At 41.3% G+C, this 21,166-nt stretch overlaps 1 protein-coding gene across 1 annotated transcript in view; it reads left to right on the forward strand.

Annotated features, from left to right (window-relative positions):
• The window catches only part of iqsec3a (IQ motif and Sec7 domain ArfGEF 3a), a gene marked incomplete at both ends in the record, with an annotated part of 80,499 nt that overhangs the window by 13,852 nt on the left and 45,481 nt on the right, over positions 1–21,166 (forward strand). The window contains one exon of the mRNA XM_079236457.1: positions 3,553–3,633. Within this exon, the coding sequence (XP_079092583.1) occupies positions 3,553–3,633 (81 nt within the window). The remainder of the gene's footprint in view (positions 1–3,552; positions 3,634–21,166) is intronic.

Here is a 21,166-nt window from a genome sequence, read left to right on the forward strand (position 1 = left end):
ATGCATAACTAGTGGCTGGACCATCAGATGATTTAATAGATGTAAAGAAGGAAATGTTTTTGTGCTTTTTTTAAATGACAAATTTGTTATTTTAGAAAAGAAGAGCAGGCACAGCACATTGGCCATCTTGTTCTGAAACCTGCAGGGGAAACAATAAATGTTTATCACTGAATTAGAATAAGTACTGGCCATTTTGTACTCAATGAAACATTAGTTGTACTTATCTGCATATGAAGAGTAATGTGAACAAAGGTACGACACCTAGAAATACCTTTCTAATATAAATTATACTACCTATTATTTTGGTGAATATGTGTATCCGTGCACTTGCTGAGAGTTAGAGTTTATCTGTTATGAACGTTGTCATCACTACAGCTTTGCATGTGCCGCTTTGAGACTCCAGGAAGTCACCATGTTGGCCAAAATATAATTTAGACATAACCTCCCATACTATGACATGTGTTCAAAGTTTTTAAAAGGTGTCTTTTTTGTACAGAAACACACAAGTGAACGTTTACAGATGCATTCTAGCTGTTATTCCCTTTCCCTATACTTGATGCTAAACTAATCTACTGGCTCCAGCTCCGTATAAAGTGTACACCCATTAAAGTGGTATGCATTTCCTCAACCAATGTGAATAAGCGCATGAGAACAGCTTCAGTGCAACGCAAGTTATTACTGCATTAACTTAAATGTTTTTATACGTTGTCCTGCAGAATATACACTCATGCTCTATCTGCGTGAGCAAGTGGTTCTGCTGTTTCCAACGCTCGCTCTAATCTGTATCCCCTTACACAGCGCCTGTGTTCTCGACCTATTAAAAACGGCCACAGCGGTGTCATGGTAGTTAATGCAAACACAATTAGAGGAGCCATTAACAATGGGAATTAATTAGCTGTCGTACCCTCCCTGTACTGTCTGCTATTGTTACGGCTATTGCTGTCAAATACCCCCCAACCTCTTTCTCAGTCTTTACATAGTGGGACAAAAAGAGACCTTTAGGATCAACTTTTAGATTCTGGCTAGTTGAAAAATTCAGACTTCAGGTTTTTAAAAAGGACCATGTGTATCGAGTGATTTCACTTTGCAACACAAAGAACAGATTCAAGTGTTCTTGTGGTGAACCGGTATGTAAGTAGACATAGAGGTCTCCTTGGTTCCCCTGTCCTCTCCCATGGGACAGGCAGGAGGGGAAGCAGAAAGAGATGAGGGCCGGGAGATATCCTACAGGGCGGAAGATCAAAAGGCGATAAGGGATGGAGGGTTGGTTGCTGCTGGGGAATGTGGGCCGTGCTTTCTCATCTTTACGTCTCAACTCTCTCCTCTCCGTCCTTCTCCGTGTCCCGTGTCCAGGGACCAGGACACGGCATATGGAAAGCGGCTGCTCTTTTCACTGGCTACATCTTCTGACAGCAAGAGTAATTGAGCAAACAGCTCTCTTGCACAGCACACCGTGTGCCTGTAGGACCCGGATTAAAAGGGGGTGGGGGGGATGGGGAGTTGTGTAGCGAGTGATGGAAAATCAGTGTAAAAGGGACAGAAGGAGAGAAGAGTGGGGGGAAGGGATGATACTGCAGGATGAGATGGATGAGGCTGTAAAATCAAGAATGTGAAGAATGCGAGGCAGCCTCCAGGTTGAGAGAGAGGACACATGGATGGAGAGAGGAAAGTGAATGCACTCATGGCTTTCTCACGTGCACATTTATATTTGATACCCTTGCTCTTTCTTTGCTACATTTCAATATCACGTTTGAAGTAGCCACACTTACTTTAAATTGTTAAATCTGCCAAAATGTGAGGACTACCTCAACATTGTAGTGAGTTATAAGATACAACTTTTAAGTAAAGTATTTTATTATTTTGCTGCTCGGGAGGAATCAATTGGTCAACTATATCCATTGATTCATCATTGAAGTCATTTATCAAGCAGAAATGCCAACGTTCGCTGGTTCCAACTCATTGAATGTGAACATTGGCTGCTTTTCATTGTCATATATCATAGGAAACTGAATACATTTTGGCTGATGGTTGGGCAAAGACCTTTTTTCACCATACTCGAGCACTTCATAGACAAAAAAAGTATTGAATCCTGAAAATAATAGGCATCCCTGATTGTTTATAACAATTGGAACCACATTACTTTCTTGGGGGGTTATTTCTTTTATTCAAGGGAAATAAACTTTACAGAAGTAAACTTTTTTTTGACAACAACCATGTGTCTTCCTCTGTATCCGTCTGCTGCTGACGCGTTCAGTCTGTGTCTCTCTCCATGGTGCTGAAACACTCTACCTCTACTTCTCCATTTGTATAATTCTCAGATCAAATGAACAGAGACAAACATATCAAACACAGAACAATGAACATTAAATGTGGCCTTTTGCTTCATCTTGTATTCATTTTTCTGAACTCTGTCTGTCAAAATACAAGACATGTTTCGAAGTCTACTTTTCAAACACATTGCATTCCACATTGATATCATCCAGTTAAAAGGTGACCTACAGAGTTTCCGTGTAAATAAACAAGTGTTCACGTTCACTGGTTCTCTTTAAAACATACTCGGTCGCACACAAGATCCTTCAAATATTCTTACCCTAAATTCCTTGTGGGATTTACCAAACTCTCAAACTGCATACACACTTTGTGATTTGCTCGTTTCAGCCTGATGAATGTCCCCTGGTTATGAGGAGTTGATGATTATGTGAGATTGTATCATTAGCATGATTGATGTCCCTAAAATTTCCATTTACGGCTACCTCCTCCTCTGTTTCATTGGATTCAGTCACAAGTAAAATGAAAAACAAAGTAAAAAAAAACAACACTTTCACATTGCAGAACCCCTAATTCTGCTTTTGGAAACCCGCAGATGAAAACATAACAAGTAAGCTGTGTCAGTAGTGGTGTTAGAAGGAGCTAACTATGAAAATATGAATAGTACAATTATCAGTATCAAAAGCATGCGTCAATACAAAAGGGATCCCATTGTAGTTGTATCTTGACTTGTACTCATGTGTTACAACGCCCTGAGGTGTCACAGCTGTGCATGATTGCCACCATCAGAACTGTTGGTCCAACTTTGGCCATTGTATTCTGATTGTCAACCTTACGGACACTGGGCCCGTGACTTCATGCAGCGAGTGTAATCCTGAACAATCCTATAAATAAACACAGCAGCAGCAGCAGATACACATGGACCCAGAAAACAAGTAGACATTGCATGCTGCAGCTGTGAGGGTGATATAACTTTTTCTTGGTCAGAAAGATTCAAAAGACAGGCAAAGCGGCAAATGCTGACTGGAGTATGTACTGCGGCTGATGACTAATGGGAAGCAGGTGTGTAGGGGAGGCGAATGGCCAGGTGATGAGTTTAGAAAGGGAAATACACCGAGAACAACTGGTGGGCAGGTGAAGAACGACAGCATCTCTGGAGCAGACGAAGGAGGCAAAAACAATGACAAAACGGGTTACTGAAAATAAACTAAATGTATCAACTTTATTTCTGCTGACATCCTTTTGACAGTTTCTCTCATTCTGTTTCTACTCTTCATCACACAGCAACCAAACGGTGCTTCACCAGTTCTGCTGCCCCGCCCCAGAGGCCCCTGAGGGGGAGACTTCTACTGCCTGTGTCCCCAGGTAAGTCCACTGCATCCTTGTAACATCTGCACAATTTTTTTTTTTCAATTTCTTTACTTATTTTGTGAGTTTTAATTGCAGCCACTTATCATGCATCCCGTTAATAGCGGTGCGGCAGGAGCTAGTTTAGGCAGCACAACTACCCCAGAAGTGTTATCTAAGTTGAAGTGGTTGTAAATGCTTCAGGTTTCTTTCAGGGACGATATTGATTTATTCAACTCTATGATCGCAACGAGCCAATAAGAGGGAGACGCTGTCACATCAGCTTGGGTTTTGGGTCTCTTTGAGGCTTTTAGGTTGTTTCCTGAGTGAAGATTGTTTTAGTGCCTGTGAGTGTTTGTCAGACTATCAAGATGAATCACCACAGTAGTGATATATAAATCAATCACATCAAGATCCCATTTCCTGGACAATGGTCAAGTCCTTGGTTGTAATTGGAAAGATATTACATTGAGTTTAGCAAGGGGGATTATACTGTTATCTCTTTGTCAGATTGGCCCATGACAGCGATGAATCCAGTGGAAATCCAACTGTGTGTACTTGCACATGAATTCCAGAAGTCTCTTTCACTGCAAAATAAGTATTCAAAGTCAGACAATTCAAAATATCTGATGTGATAATTTGCATCCACTGTCCAGAGGAATATGAAAAATAGACCAACTAATAGTTATCTGCTCCTCTGCCATTGCATGATAGCTTTAAGGAGCCATGCTAATTTATATTAAATGTTGAATAGGCAGTCTGGAATATAAATAATTAGTTAAGCTAGTACAAAAATAAATAATAATCATCTTTGACGAGGTGTTATCTCGCTCCTTTCAAGCAGAATTGAAAGCACAAAATGTTGTTTGCATCCTGCTTTCATTAAACAAAGTGCACTCAGAAATGATCCGTTTTTTGTGGACCGCTAGTTTCACAGGAATGTTGGCAGAACATAGAAGACAAGCAAACACGTATTGATGGCAAATTATTTTCAGAAACAATAAGTGGCGGAAGTCTGCAGACCAACTTGAAACACTTCAGAGGCCTGTGCTTTTTTTAATCGGACATGTGGTTAACGCAGACAGGAAGACAGAACAGTGAACGCTTATTATTGGCTTTGTTTACCACTTTAAAGAGCTGCCTTATAAAGCTACTATCAGACAAATCCTCAGACAACCGACTCAAAACCCAAGTCTCTTACAGTTTCTGTTGTCACAACAAGTGTCACTTTATGTCTCTAAATAAATAAGACCGTAGAGACGGCGGTTAAAACCGAACGGGAGTGACTTTCATAAAATCAAAGCTGGAGGGAAAATTTGAAAGATAGAAAAGAAAAAGGACAAGAATCAATTGTGGTTCAGCAACTTGAACTTAGCTCGATAGAAGCCATTTGGTGCTGTTGTGTTGTGTGATTGCTTTGTGCTTAGGGACCATTAGCTAAAGGTACTAACAAAGTGCACAACAGAAGGTCTCTGGTAACTCCTCAAAACAAGCCCCGCCCCCAGTCTGACAATCTCTGAAGCAAACCACTTCAAAGCAGGACTCTCTGGGGCCGAGACAGAAAGCAGCTTGTGGTTTTGTCTTTCTTTTTTTGTTCTTGTTGCGTCTTATCTCGTTTTAAAAGCTGTATTCTGTTGTTGTTGATTTCTGTATTTCCGCATTGTTGTCAGTAATTTGTTGATCATTCACTCACGTGGCATCACCACATCACATCACGGCGACATGACTCCACATAGCACCCACACCTCATTGCATCCATCACCAGTCATGTTCACTTCATTCGGGCTTGTCTCTCCACTGTGGTCACGTTAAGTTTGAAAGAGTCATGTATGAATATAACCATGTAACAAAAGTGTAACTATGCAATGTAAAAAACTACCATAATGCATTGGTGTGTGTACTGTAGGGTCTTTCCCATGCTGGAAACTGGTGAGCCTTCTTGTTGACACATGTAATGCATCTGTGTTCATGTGAAAAAAAAAAAAGTTCTTCTCGTGTTGCATGCTTTGGCTTGACAGTGATCCGAACACAGCTCCCTGTCTATCTGTGCGTGTGTGCGTGTGTGTGTGTGTGTGTGTGTGTGTGTGTGTGTGTGTGTGTGTGTGTGTGTGTCACTGCGGTACACACAGCATATGCTAGATAATTGACATACCCGAGGAAAACACACAACACTGTGCACACCCGTTAGATCAACAGGGAAATCCATAAAGATAGACTGGCAGAAAGTCACAAAACTTAAACTCTTTATATCCCAGGCTTTGTGTTTGGGAAATTGGCATGATTAAAAATACGTCAAATTAGCTGTTAGCACTTCCTGTTGCAATGAACCCATGGATGCAGGTTCCGGAGTTATAAGGAGCACCTATTTTTCAATGAATTCTAAGCGGCTTTTTAATTTACACTTGATCTAAATATATGTGTCTTGTGTGTGTGTGTGTGTGTGTGTGTGTGTGTGTGTGTTTAGATTTAAATCACTTATAATTCCCAGAAGAAGAATGCTTGTAATTTTGGACACAAACTGCATCAATTGTTTGAGAATTACTGAAACCCTGCGAAAATCTACCAAAGCCTCTCATAAAAATCAACGCGTGTGAATTATGTTACTTTGCATGATTGAGGGGATCCACTCTCCACCACACAAGGCCTGATTGACATATAAAAAGGTCAGCTCATCGCCTCTTCGTGTGCGCTGCCTCCACTTCAGGATGTAATGACACCTTGTTTCGCACACTGAACCTAACAGACAAAGTGCAATCATTGATATTTCATTTGCACCACTCTTTCTACTGAGAGTAATTCAACCCTCTGAGTCACAGGGGTCAGCTCAGAAAAGGGCACCGGCGTGCACTTCTACAAGAATTCATTGCATTAATTTGAAGCTATACTTGCTCTGGGTTTATATCTGTCTCCACCCTGGAACTCTATCCGATCAGTTAGCAAAGGGGGAAACAAGCAGGTAATAACTTTGGCGTGTGTGGGATCATTTAAATGAGGAGGACGTAGGAAGTTGTAGACTAGAAAAAAGAGAGTTGAGGATTTCACTGTCACATATAATGAGGACCCTACGGAGGATGGAATTTCACCCTGACAGTCTGGTCACTCTTGCCAAGCTTTAAGGAGGCACCAGAGGTTTTAGCGACTATCGTGGATTTGTATTCAGGGTCACCAAGTCAGATCTATAATCACTCATGGAAGGGGCTGATGGTGCGGGATGGCCACAGCCTTTAAATTAGCGGTGTGAGCCATCTTCTGCTGCAGTGTGCTCAAATTGCACACAGGAGTTTTGTTGTTACTTTTACGGTTCCATAAGGGACCTTACGTTTAACTTTATGCTTTGCAGCAAAATTGAGAATTGCTGCGGTCAACACATAGGGCCCCAGAAACCTAATAAATGAAGGGAAAGCATTATTAGAATATTCTAGCATGGAAAATGGCCCCGCAGAAGAGCTATAAATAATGACACTCAGGAAGATGCCTGGTGGACAAGCTGCAGGTAGATTTGCTACTTTTTAAATGGCTGCTGTGTGTTTTTGTGTGTTTGCAAGAGTCCACTTTTAGAACATGAAGCCTCTCCTGTCTTTCGGGTGAACACGAGCACAATGGCGCTGTATTTGAGTATTTGCATCTAAAAGATTCACATACAAACACTCATTCATACACACACATTCATGAATACTGCCAGAGTTTCCAAGTGACACTATAGACGAGGAAAAGCATCGCAAGAAACAGCATCTGCTCGCTCTTGATAACACTTTCGGAGCACAAATGTATGCTCACAGTTTGGTGTCACTGTGTGAAGTTTACCCAAAGTGTATGGGATCTCATCCAAATCCTATCGCAAGTGTTACAGCAAAAAACCTTCAAACTCCTACTTCAGAAACAACCTTTTTCTTTCTCCTTTTTTGCAAATGGTGATAACGGCAGTGTTGTTCCATCAACAACATCCGATGTGTACAGTATGTGTACAACAAGTGCAGGTGTCAGTTTCAGCAGTGTGAGCTGGACTTCTTCCAGCAGATCAGTAAGAGTGCGGCTGCTTTCTCAGCTTTCTTGTGCAATAAAGTAGCCAATAACTTGTTGGCTAGGGTTGGTTAGAGTTGTCACTTAACACTTATGAGATGTTGTGTGCAATATCTGGCTCTGATAGAGCACGATGCAGCAGAAATGCCCCAGACAAAGAGCACATCACTGCCAAATGGACTGAATATAGACAATACATTAGTGATGCCAGCTATTCAAGAATCTAGGTTGTGTTTCTTCGTTTCTGATATTTAATCTAAACCAGTCAAAAAAAGAGGAGATGCAGACGAACCAAAGAGTGTTGGACGTCAAACTACCTTTCGATGAATAGTGTACAAGATAACTTTGAGATACCAGGCTTTAAGTCTGGTCTTGGTCAATGTGGTATTTCTTTCAGGGCAACCTGTGCCTCACTTAAGGCCTGGTCACATCAGCACGTAAAATGGCATAATGTTAAATGAACAATAGCAAGCCATCTTGACAAGCGCTGACCTTTGAGGGGAATCATTAATCCGTGGATGAGCCAAGTGGCCAGGCAGAAGCAGTGAAAGCTAGGGTGGATTCAAACTATCAATGTATTATGTCATTTCTTGCAAGTCGTCAAGTGTGAATAAAACAAAAAAATTGAAAAACAACTAATATATACCCTATATATAATAACACATTTCTGAAATAGTATCTTAGACACACAGATGTCACACTAATATCTACCAGAACAATGTCGATATTCAAAGTCTTTTTTTGTCTCAAGTGAGAACCGATATCTATTGGAATGTACCACTATTTGCATAACAAATGTTTTAGGTCTTAATGCTTGCAGTTTAAATTTTGACTTTTTAAGTCTTTTTCCCAGAAAGTGGGACACAATACCACTGTTTTCATGCTTCCACATTACTTGACAAAATAAATTCAAGTAAATAGTTCAAGTAAGTAACAATTTCCCTTCATGGTTGAGTCCTCCACCTAATGATGGAGCTGATAAGATAGTAAACACTCACTCTTTTGGTCACAGAGTTAAATATAGAGGGGCCGGTCAGCCTTTGGCAGGTGGCAGCACATATTTTTGGCTTGATACTTCAGCCTGTCGGCGGTTCAGCTGCCAAACCGACTGCTTTCCCCCACCAGCTCACCGTGTGCACAGAAAGACTGACATCTTGCTCACCATCTTAAAACCTCTTTTAAATTAGTCCTCCTGCTGTGCTCCTGACAAACGACTTGCACACACGTAAACACACCGAGGCCTTAATGAGGTATGCTATGCTAATTAGCTCACACAATCTGCCGTAATGATTTTTACCTTCTCGGAGTGGAAGTTAGTGATCAAGTTCATGAACCTCCTCTACTTTGTTTGGTTAGAGAATCTTAATGAACACATGACAGTCAAATTAAATAAAGTTAATTTTTGGAGGAGTGGATTGTAAAACCATTCAATCGTGGCTTGTAGGTTCATTTAGACTTTATCAGAAATAAATTGTGGTGATCTGCACTTTTTAACCCTCGGTGTAATTAAAGTTTACAACCTTATCTTTTATGATAGGCTATAAATAATGCTAAAGTAGAGGAAAGGCGAGATTAAACACTGCATCTGGTGAAGCATATGTCTTTAGTGAAGCATAAAAAGAAGGACAACACATTGGGGTTATTGCCAGATCAGACTTGTGTTCATTTTCATCTGCACCTCCAAAACGTCATACGGGAATAAAATGTGTTTAAAAGGGTTTTAGATGAAGCTGACCCCTTGAGAGATCACATTTGGACGAATGAGAGTGTTTCTGCAGGAAATTAATTCCCCTTAGGTCGTGACAAGAGTAGACAGCTGTGACATCCTTTTCTCTAATTAATCATAGGAATTAATAATAAACTGCACTAATGAGTGGAGTCATGCGGTCTGCCGAATGAAAAGGTGACGTGGGATGACACAGCTGGAAATGCTCCGTCACTGTGGCAAATAGAGGTTCTATCTGTTGGGGGAGAACTACAGGAACCATGATGCATTGAGGCGGAGGAGCTGATAGAATGATTGATCTGTTGTGCTAGAGGACGTTCAGGGACATGTTGGGAAAGTGTGCCTGGAGCTCTTTTTAGTCATTCAGGACTTGCCTTTGAGATGCGCGGCGGCCAAACACACACACACACACACACACACACACACACACACACACACACACACACACACACTGGACAGAGCTGACCTAAAAGAGCTTTAAGATCTGCTTTTGTCCTCACACCAGCAGTCTCACCTGTGTATCCGCACAATTTAATTTCACACGCGTAGTATACCCTCAATCACCAAATTTCTCTCACCATCTTCACCCCATGATTTAATAATTGTCCTCATCTCCCTCTTTCTGCGCCTCTCTCTGCGTCGCACGCTGCCTCAGCTGGAGAAAGTGACCTTGTCGGCTTGCTGTTCTGTTGTCATGGGAACAGTGGGCACAGCAGGGAGATGTGGCACAGCGTTAGGTGTGTCTGAGTGCACACATGCACATGGTTGAATTTGTTTCTGTCCTCCGTTATTGTGAAAATCCCAGCACCACCAGTTAGCCTCTTGCTTTATCCCCTTGTTTTTCTCTTCTCATTTTCCTATTGGCTCAAAGGGTTTGTCTCTTGGTCAATCAGAGAAGCACTCATGTGAGATTCTCCTCAGGGGCCTATAGGCAATCCCTCTTTAAACACATCCTCTGGGGAGTATAGCCTAAATTCACCCGGAAATTGGAATCAGCACTCAGCAGCATTGTGAATGAATGAAAGCAGATTTGAAAGAGTGTGAGTGCTTGGAGTAATTTCTAATTAAAGTGATGCTACGACTAATTTATTTCCCCCCTAAGGCGTGATTTATGCAAGACTCTTACCACAAAGCAGTGATACCAAATCTGCTCACGCCCAGCCGCACGTTTATAGACGCCCTTCACTGTTTTTGATGCACGTAGGCCTCGATTAGGCAGAAAGAAGACCACCTACTCTCTTCGTTGCTCTGCCGCATTCCTGCAGTGTCACGTCAGCCCTCTCTTTTAGGAGAACAGCGGTACAGCGGTGAGCGTCAAACGTTCAGATCTGAGAGCTTCTCCTCCTCTTCTCTCTCCGCTCTGCAGCTTATCTCAGCATTGTGAAGCGAGCGGAGGGTTTTTATTACAGAAGAGATTTAATAAAAGCACAACATTTTGATGACTTTGCTGCAGCATCTCTTGTGTGTCTCAGAATCAGCAGTCTTGTAAGTTTCAGCCTTTGTATAAATGTCAGGGCTCGGTACTTAGATCTTCTTTGACGCACACATACTGCGTTTAAGGGCAGAAGGAACGCCGTTGATAGTAATGGAGTATAGTGTGATTTTTATAGGGGCATTGCGCCCATTTTGCATGACAAAGTGACTTTGCAAGCAATGAGGAGTGCTGCTCAACATGTGAAAACAGTAAACACTCGAGAGCATCTGGTTTATAACAAAAAGTCTGTGACAAACTGGGGTTTGGTGGAATTTTAAATATTTAGATAATACTAGACAATATACTACTACTACTAGTCCTACTACTAATAATAATAATACAATGAATAACGAAAAACGTTATTTATGAAGCACCTTTCCATAACACAAGGTGCTTTAAAAACAATGGTAGCACTTTATAATAACCAAACGCTATTTAGCATTAGTAAACACTTAATTAATCATTTATAAAGCATTGTTCCAACATAAACACTCATTAGTATGCAATTCATAAAAACAGTTATACATGTTTTATTCTTGATTAATAAGCTTGACTATTATGTGTTTGAAACCAAAACAACTAAAGATAAAATCATGAAAGTGATAATCATAAAACAATAAGAACAATATAACCATCAATAAAACAATAAAAATGAAGCGAAAGGACATAAAACATATTGATAAATCATAACAATTCAAATTAAAACAATAAACAATGGTGTGGGAAGGTAAAACAGAAGGATAGATGATAAGTGTATTTTAAGTATTAAATGAAGAGATATTTATTCATCCTAATGGCAGGAAATGAAAAAATAGACTGCACCATGTTCAACAATGGATTTGGTCATTTAACTGACTCACTGGTCCCTGGAGGCACGGCTACTGCCAGAATACACTGAAATATGCTGTAGGAAGTAATGACAAAGCCATAAATACAGCACTTTTTTTATTTTCTGCAGGGGCAGGCAGTGAATAATAATAATAATAAAAAACATAAAATGCCTAATGCATGTAGTTTTTCAGACTCTTTTTGGGGGGGTTACTGATCGTTTTTTATAACTTGCTGCAACACATTCAACAATGGTTTTGGTCCCTAGGACCGACTCACTTGTCCCTGGAGGCCCCGCTCCTGCCATAATATCCCCAGAAATGTGTCACAGGAAGACTTACTAAGCAGCACCTAATGACCATTCTGTGCTAGCAGAGTCACTGCGAGAAAAAACAAACAATAAATGCATTTTTTTTCCCGTAACATAGAATGAGGCAATCGTTACGAGCCGAAGTTTTATTCTGATTACGGCTCTCTTTGTTCTCCGCCTGAATACAGATCTTTTCACACACACACACACACACACACACACACACACACACACACACACACACACACACACACACACACACACACACACACACGACACACACACACACACACACACACACACACACACACACACACACACACACACACACAGGGAAGTATAAATGATCTCCCTTCGCCCTCCACTGTTCCTTTCTCCAGCCGTCTTTAATGGCCTGCCATCTTATTAGTCTCCATCATCTCAGGGGTCCTAGAATACCCATACTCCCATTCTGCAGGCCAGTCAATAGCTCAACTCCGGCCTGACTGTGCTGTGATAAATTGTTCCCTGTGTGTGTATCGGTGAGTGTTTGTGTACGCAAGCAAGAGGGGGTGAGCCAAGAAAAAAAGGGCATAATGTCCTGGGATTAGTTTGTGTTTCAGGTCTTTGTGTGTAGCTGTACCTTTTGTCTAAATTGCCTGCAGCGCCACACATGTATCTCTCCTCTGGTCGGCAGGGGGTGCTGATGAGAAACACAAGTCCTGGCAGTCAGACACATCCATCTGTTCACATGCTGGCTGCACATTTTGTCCTGACCTTACTGCTTTTGGCCGTCAGCCCGTATTTTCATCCTCTGTCCTTCCACCTAGTCCCCGTTAAGAAGTCAACGACTGCAGTTTGATTATTTGAGCCCAATGACCACCCCTTTCATCCACATAGTCCACATCATGTCAGCCGGTGCCAGCGTGTTACAGCACGCCTCATTTGTGGAGAGAAATCGAGAGGCAAATGCCCCCAAAAAGCAGGCATCTGGTGCATTCAGCTGCTCAACCCATCAGCTCCAGAGGTTGTGGTGGGGGCAGAGTGTGAGCTGTAAATCTCCTGCAGGTTCAAATGGAGGGAAGAATTAACAATCCGCTTCATTTTGCAGTGCTCGGGTAGAAACGAAAGAGGTACTAAGAGCGTGGAAATATGAGGCGCTGGCTGACCTTTTAAATACAAATTATGCACATCTTTATCATGTGTGAATCACTTTACACTCAAGTGCTGTTATCTTTTTTTTTGGTGAGAGGATGGATTTTTTTTCACAGATTTTTTTTTCTTTCCCATGTCCCTGTAAATAAAGGCAGAGAGTTAGAGGCCAGTTGGAAGCAGCAGTAGCTGCTAATACTGCTGTTACTTGCTATGTGTTGACTGCTCCGCTCATTAACTTTACTGTCATCAGTAAAACTAAAAAGGGAATTTCTTGAGGAATGTGATCTGTGGTTGTGTATCAATGTAGTTGAATGTCTGGTATCGGTTTACTTATTATTTTTTACACCTCTTCTTTTCCTTTGACATTCGGATATGCTGCTCTAAGTACAATCTGATTGATGAATCCATCATTATCAGTCCAAACGTTTATTCCGTGAGTGTATTCTTTTCTGTGTTGTGTGTTTGTGTGCTTTCTGTGTTTGTCCTCAGCCACAGCTTGTTTGTGAGGTTCAGGAAGCAGCACTCTGTAACACCTGCATGTGTTTGCTCAGTATTGGGATCAAGTAGCAGATGGCAACACCTGTTATTTCAGCTACAAATTTAATAATATTTAAGAATCTGATCCATTAGAAAACGTGAATGGGACATCCTTATTAATGAGCTATTACTAAATTGTATAAACTCGTTTAGTATCTTCTTCGAGCTTAGTGCCTTTACTACAAAACACTGCAAAAAAAACAGGGGTTGTTCATTTAAGAAGAACAAATAGTTCATAACTAATTTCCAGCTATGATGCCAGAATATCAGAGCTCCACTCAAACACAACCGTGACTGTATTGACTTTGCGCTGCTGGGTGCCGCATTGAACATCTGGGTTTGCTGTTGTTGCCAGATCATCCCTGTGTGTTTCACTTAATCCACGCCACAAGCAAGTACAACACATAAATAAACAAGTGCAGGAGCGCGAGAGAGTGAGAGATTCACGTGAACAGACAGGTACTAACAGAGAAGAAATACGCAAATGTTCATGTATCCTGCACGTCGGCCTCCCACTCCCAGTCACGAACACAGGGAAGCAGGTACCGATCTAACGGGCACAGGTTGTTCCCTACTGTTCCCTGTGAAGGGACATTAGGTGTACCCGGCGTGGGTGACACTGTCAGGTTCCGCTTACATCACCGGGTGGAGTCCTTGTCCTGACAGCTTGCCGACAGCCTCACAACGATAGATCAACAAGGTAATGAGCGGATAGGTGGATGTGGAGGAGGACACGAAAAACTGCTGACAAGGCGACCTGACGCTGCTGTCGCCTTGCTCACTTTAATAAGAGATGGGGAATGACGAAGAGGCGATGAGGGTGAGGGAAGGAGTGTAGTCGAGGCTTAGATTGTGGAGGGGAATTTAATGATGTAGATGCTTGTTTCCATCCGGTGAAAAGACATCCTTAAGTGTAATATCTTTTCTCTGTTTCAAATATGTGTGTTCAGTATTAGAGATGAGGAGGATATATGTTTAGAAGAAGGACTTGTATTTGGAAGACATATCTGTTAAAATGAAAACCCCATCTTCAGACGACTGAATGCTGATGAAAGGAAATGTTTTGTAGAGCATCCCTTTTTACTCTGTCATGCTTTTGTGCACAGTGTGCAGCCCGTTACCATGACTTCAGCTGTGTGTGTGAGTCATCTTTGCAGTGTGTATGTCAGGCTGTGTCATTCCCTGTCAGTTCAAGGCTTGTTTTGAAGAGGTGATGGGTGGTCAAAAAGAGTTACTTGTTAAAACAGACCCGGCGGTGCCAGTCTGAAAAAGAAGAGGAAAAAAAAGAAATCCACTTTTATGTTGAACAGAACCACGCAGAAGCCTTCAAGATGAAGATCCATTACAAGACCTTGATCAAAAAAAAGAAAGAAAAAGAAGCTAAAAACTGTGTTAATGACTCACAAGCATTCAAAGTGCGGCTTCTCCTCGAAGAACTTAGCTTTGACCTTGTAATGTAAAGGACATTGTTGGTGAAGTCAGACTTATTATTGCAGATCCGGTGTCCTTCTTTTTCCGGTTCCACTCTTTCACCCCATTTGTTAACCATAAAACGCACCATTAGTTTGCTTCTACAGTAACCCACAAAGCCCATTTTTATGATAGACCGGACATTGCCAACCAGAGCGGTCGCTCTCGAACGACCCACGCCACCGCCAAAGTCAGAGAAAAGATTGAACGTGAAGGTCCACACAGGCGTGGACAGGCTCTCACTCTGGAAGAAAAACCTTTCACATTTCACTGAGATGTAATTGAATTTTTCCGCCGCTCTTATCGGCTCGGCGATGGGATAGCATCTCACCATTTTCAAGAGGAGAGTCAATGGAAACACAACGCTGGTCACCTCCTGGCTTAGCTTGATTTATTTTTTTTTGTCATAGAATGAGCACAGTGTAACATTATTTTTGTTACCCTTCCCTTGAAAGCAATTTCACCGATGATGGGAGACTGATTTGAAGTATATGAGAAGGTACATGTGTGTGTGAGAACAGTGGCAGATAATAGAGAGCCCGATGACAGACCATGCCTCTTCTGCCTTGGCTCCGTCGTCACAATAAACAACCTCCTCTCGAGTTTTTTCTTTTGTAGCTGGTGACAAATACACCCCGCAGGAAGGGAAATAAATAGCTTCACACTGTAAGTCTGTGCACATAATCTGGAGACTGTCTTCTCCAGAAAAATTGACAGCATTGGTTGTTTGTTGTTTAGAATGACTTGCGTGCTAAAGCAGGAAGTAGTGTGATGTTGTTACAGCACAGTGAAATAAAAAGGGTTAGCGGGCATAATGATATTAATGGCCAGGGTTTTCATCCTGTCTCTGAGCAGTAGATAATGCAGCATTTAAGTATCAACAACTTCCAAGCTCCCTTCAATTACTGCAAGGCTCTATTTGTACAAACTTGGACAAAGGGCTTATTGTATAAAATGTTGAATTAGTTTAATAATTAAGTCACTTTAATCCCTTTTTACTTTTTGTGACTAAAGATGATGTACGATGTTCCAGGCGATTGACATTTTACTTTATTTGTAATCCGTCTTGTCTGTAGTAGAACACCCCTTGTATTTATGTGTGTCTGTGTGTGTCTCATGGTCCCCCTGTATTATCGTTTGACAAGCCCTGCTGTGTTTGGCTGCATTCGGTATCAGGCGATGCTGAGTCTGCATATGTTTTATCAGATGCCAAATGTGCTGTCTTGTCCTGTTGTTCTCTTTTCACACACAAATCCAACAGATCATTCTGTACATACGGGGTAACCTTCACACTGTGAGGCCGTTTTGACCGTTCTTCACTCATTTAGGGTTCAGATTTAGGTTTTAAGGTTAGGGTTGGGGCCTGTGTGTGTGTGCGTGTGTGTGTGTGTGTGCGTGTGTGTGTGTGTGTGTGTGTGTGTGTGTGTGTGTGTGTGTGTGTGATCATCTGCAGTTTTTTTTTAGGTTGCTGAAGGTGCAGGAAGTGGATTGATGTTTTTCCATTTCTGTTGACATCACATCACACTACTGCAGTAAAAATGGTTTAAACTTGATCAGATTTTGCTCTGAATATCACAGCATTGCATTTGTTTTGTGGAGGATTGTAAATCAGTTTATATCAAAAACATCTCCAACTGTCACCTGTTTACTATATCCATAAATATAGCAAGAAAGCAAGAGTAATCTGCAGGAGAAGCGTATTGTCAGCAGCCACAACCACAATGAATGTTTTATATCTAAAAGATGACTCTGCAGTATGATAACAGGACATATCTACCTTCAAAACTTGTTGACTGACTGCAAAAAGCTATATTTTTATATAAAAGTGTGTAAAATGACTACTGTGTAAAGAGTTGCTCACTGTGTCAAACGCAGAGAAAATGATCACCCAACTTCGCAGTTTCCCTCAGCAACGGAGCACTGTAATTGTTTTTGGTTTCCCTAGCAGCTGACAATTAGTCAATCTATTCAGCATTTCAGAAAAAAAGTTAATGGGATCACCTTGAGCTCAGTCAGGATATTAGCTTTGTGACAAATTATGCATTCCTTCCTTGCCTGTCTTACATTTACAACATGTTCCACTGATTGTCTCTTCAAATATCCTGGAATATATATCCTACAGTTACTCTTCCATTTCCATATCTCAGCCTGCCTTTCATCCTTTTTATCTAAATCATTTTGGAGATATGGTCCATGACTGTGAGCCTTTCTCTTCCATTTATGGATCTGCCTTTTCTGCTGCCGAGACCGCTCCATCTTGTCGCCCTCCCATTCTGAAATATCACAGTGAGTCCATGGATATTTTTAAGAAACCTCCAACTCCTAACTTACATTTGACCACTCATGTCCTCTTTCCTCCTGGATGTAATGACATCAGTCCACGTCAGTAGCTGCCTCTGATGGTCCGACAACTTTTTCTGCCATTTGGAGAATCCGACTATGGGTATTTATTTTATGTCAACCAGGCCATTTAATGGACCCAATTCATCTCATTGTCCATCCTGGATTCTTCCTCGTTGTTCACTGTTTATCTGTTGACAGTGGCGATTTCATCACTGCTATGTTATTGGTCTATATTTGAACTGGCATACACTGATTTGGTTTGCGAATCCCCACCACCATTAGCTGATGTTACCTCTTCTGTTCTTGTGTGGTACAGTTTAGAATAATAATGGTGCCATATTGATTTACCAATCAAAAATTGCATTCATTCTTTCAAAAATCATGAAACACCCCCTTACTCTAAACCTTTCCATCCAGCTCTCAAACTTAAAATAGATTCTGGGATGAGCCTTTAATTCCACTAATATTACTGAGGGCTCAATGGCTTACATAAACACTTTAATCAGAGTAAACTTGCTAATTCCAAGAGAAATGTCATTACATTTGAAAGTGTAATATCTATCTGCTCCTGCTCGCCCACACATATAAAGCAGTACCCTGGAGACTCCAGATCATGGTGGGTGCTGTGGGTGGCTCGTCTTCTCATATTCAATAAGCGCATGAGTATGACGTTTACGGTACTGAAGTCAACTCATTCTAGTTTAGAGTTCAACCTTTGGTCTTGTGGAGGGGGTTGCTTGTGACAGGAATGCCTTCCTGAAAACATACTGGACACATGGACAGGACACCATAGAGGATTTATATCGCCATTCAAGACTATTAATTTAATCAGAACCGTTTCATCTTCCTGCTCCTTCTGTTCTTCCATTTCTTCATCATAATGTGGAGGCTAGACTACAGCATGTTGGCAATGTGTATCCATTGTTTAAAGCTCTTGATAACTTGATTGTTAAATCTTTCTTTTCTTCTCTTAATTCTTATCTAAGAGATCTAAAAATGTACAGTTGCCCTGTCATTTCTCAGCAATGGCTTTTTCAATTCTTTTGTTTCACTTCCAAGCCTCAATTGCTGAGAACGCAGCCAGAATTTAACTGGGGTGACAACCCGCACTTTCATTATAACCACTGCGCAGTGAATTGCAATGAATAAAATACTGTACAAGCTGAATCATCTGACACTCATGATGCTGTATCACTTCAGAGCCACTGAGAAGTGTCCTTGATACGTTTTATTACGCTGTATTAGTTTCTCCTACTAGTGAGCCGATATATATCTGCAGCAAGTTGCTGTAGAGCACTCAAATTAATAGTGTGCACGGTAGATTTGTTTTGGTAGATCTTTTGTAAACTGAAGAAAAAACGGCATACTTGTGGAGATATTTCTGAGCCATCTCCAGTATTCTCAAGCTCCTGTGATGTAGCATCAAAGAGCCTCTGTCATGTGGTCCTTGAAGTATTGAACTGTGTTGCTTAAAAGAGGCAAATTCAAACAAGACACTCGTGCATCGGTAAACCGCCGGAGGATGTTTTCAGATAAGTGAAAAAGAGAGTGAGTCGAATAAGGAAAGAAAACAGTTATTTCCCCCCGATGGGCCACATAATAGGCAATTAGCTCGTGAAATCATCAGGGTGGGGGGACGGCTCAGTTGTTTGTTCCAACGAGGCAAAGCAGAACCCCAATTCTTTCTCCAGGCATTGTTGTTCTTGAACACTTCCTTTTATTTCTGCTTCCCATAAACAGTTGCCTTTGCCACGAGGTATAAAAATAGCATTGTGATTCATATTTGTAACAAGATGTGAATAAGAACTAAGGAAATGAACGTGATTAAGACATGAGACTGAGAATCTAAAGCAGGCGTTATGTTCTGGACACACTGTACATGGCAATGTAAGGTTTTCCTCAGCAGGAAACGTTCAGGCAAGGAATGATGTCATCCCAACCACAGCCAGCATGTGCTTTCTGAATTTATCAGAACACTGCAAATGTAAAATGTTCATATTGGACAAGTGTGTACACAGCATTTGGGTCTCAAAGTTTCCAGGGTCACATGACCTCTTTATTCACGAATCTGATGACTTTGCACGTCCCATTTTAGTCCAAAACCTTTGGATACCTGAAGATTAAATGTTGTACATACATTCATGTATCTTCTGGATTTTATTGTTCCCCCTTAATCGTGACTTGAAAAACAATGACTTTATGCCATCTCTAAGGATATGATACTTCCGTAATTAGAAAACAAATGTAAAAGTAATTTAGGCATGTCTCCAAAAGTAGTATAATAGTATGGAAGTATATTTCTATGATAGGGGTGATATCCAACCTGATTTATGAATGGCATTCTGTGACATTGAGTGATGAATACTTGTTATTTTTCATCCTTGAAGTCATGACCCTGAGAACTGGGCTGTGTATAAATATCTGTGTACTTGCAGTGCATCAACCATAAATCTACGATGCAATTTTCACCGCTGCCGTCTCTCCCTCTCCCTCTTTCTATCTCTCCCTCCTTTTTTCCACATCCCGGGGCATCGGCTTTTGAAGAGATTCAACTTCAAATCCTGTCTTGCATATTTCACAAACCCAACCTGTTTTTATACCCTGTGCTCTGTTGTTGCTGGAAAGATGTTACATTGACATTGCATGGGAACGCCTGTGGTTCTAATGGTCTGTGTGTATTCAGTACAGTATGTGCAAGCAGTTTGTTCTTAAATCCTTCAGGGCGGCTATCCTCATTCGGTCTTCAAATTCAACATGATAAATAAAAGCCTACTCCTTTAGGCCGTGTGCCGTTTTGTAGTCTCACCTCAACCTGCTCACCCTGTGATACTTATCACTGGCCCGCCATAAAATAATGTCTGTATGGGATTTTAACAAGAGCTGAAGGCGGATTCTGTGCTATTCAGAAACATAAATCGGTCGACATTGATCTCAATCCTCTTCGGCCCAGAATGTATGGATTACATATAAAAGTACAGAATTGCTCTCTTCTACGCCAGGTTCCTTCTCGTCACTTTGCCTCTTTCTTGCTAAACAGTCGTCCCACTCAAGTGAACGCACAATTGATTGGCATCTCCATAAGAAATCCATGCATGCAGGATTGATCTCATGAGGCCAGCAGAAAGCACACAGAGAATGCCACCTAGTATGCATCACTGCATGTCGGCTCAAGGTGAATTTCACAGGGTGGAGTCAGCCATGCTTGGTATAGGAGCATAGTAACTTCATGCATATTTGATGTCTATTTAACTATTCAAATAGCATTTTATCGCCTCATTCTTCCAGTTTCATTACATCTTAGACGATTTTCCATTGTTTATCTGATCTGATCAGTACTATTCTAGCTAGGCCGATCAATTTTATGTTTTTTTCAGAATGACCTTTCCCCTAGCATGCAAGTACAAATTGACTTCTTGTCCTCGGGGAAAGAAAAGCACAGAGAACGTTAACCATGTGACTCATCCAGTGTCTATCTCATGATTTAAACATGTCATGGCTATATTTGGAAGCCATTCGAACACAAAAGCTTCTTTAGACAGTGTGACCAAGAAAGTGCTGCAAATATGTTTCCTCAGTCCTTTTCTGGACTTCACTGTCTGCTTTGCAACAAGATGGTGGTTCTTATGGGAGCGAGGCTGCTGCAGATGTGTGTGGACAGCGGATGTATGTTTCCGTTTGACCTTGAGACTCAAAGACTAGATGTGGTTTT

This window comes from Taurulus bubalis (genome assembly GCF_910589615.1).
Source record: "Taurulus bubalis genome assembly, chromosome: 20".
Taxonomy (NCBI): domain Eukaryota; kingdom Metazoa; phylum Chordata; class Actinopteri; order Perciformes; family Cottidae; genus Taurulus; species Taurulus bubalis.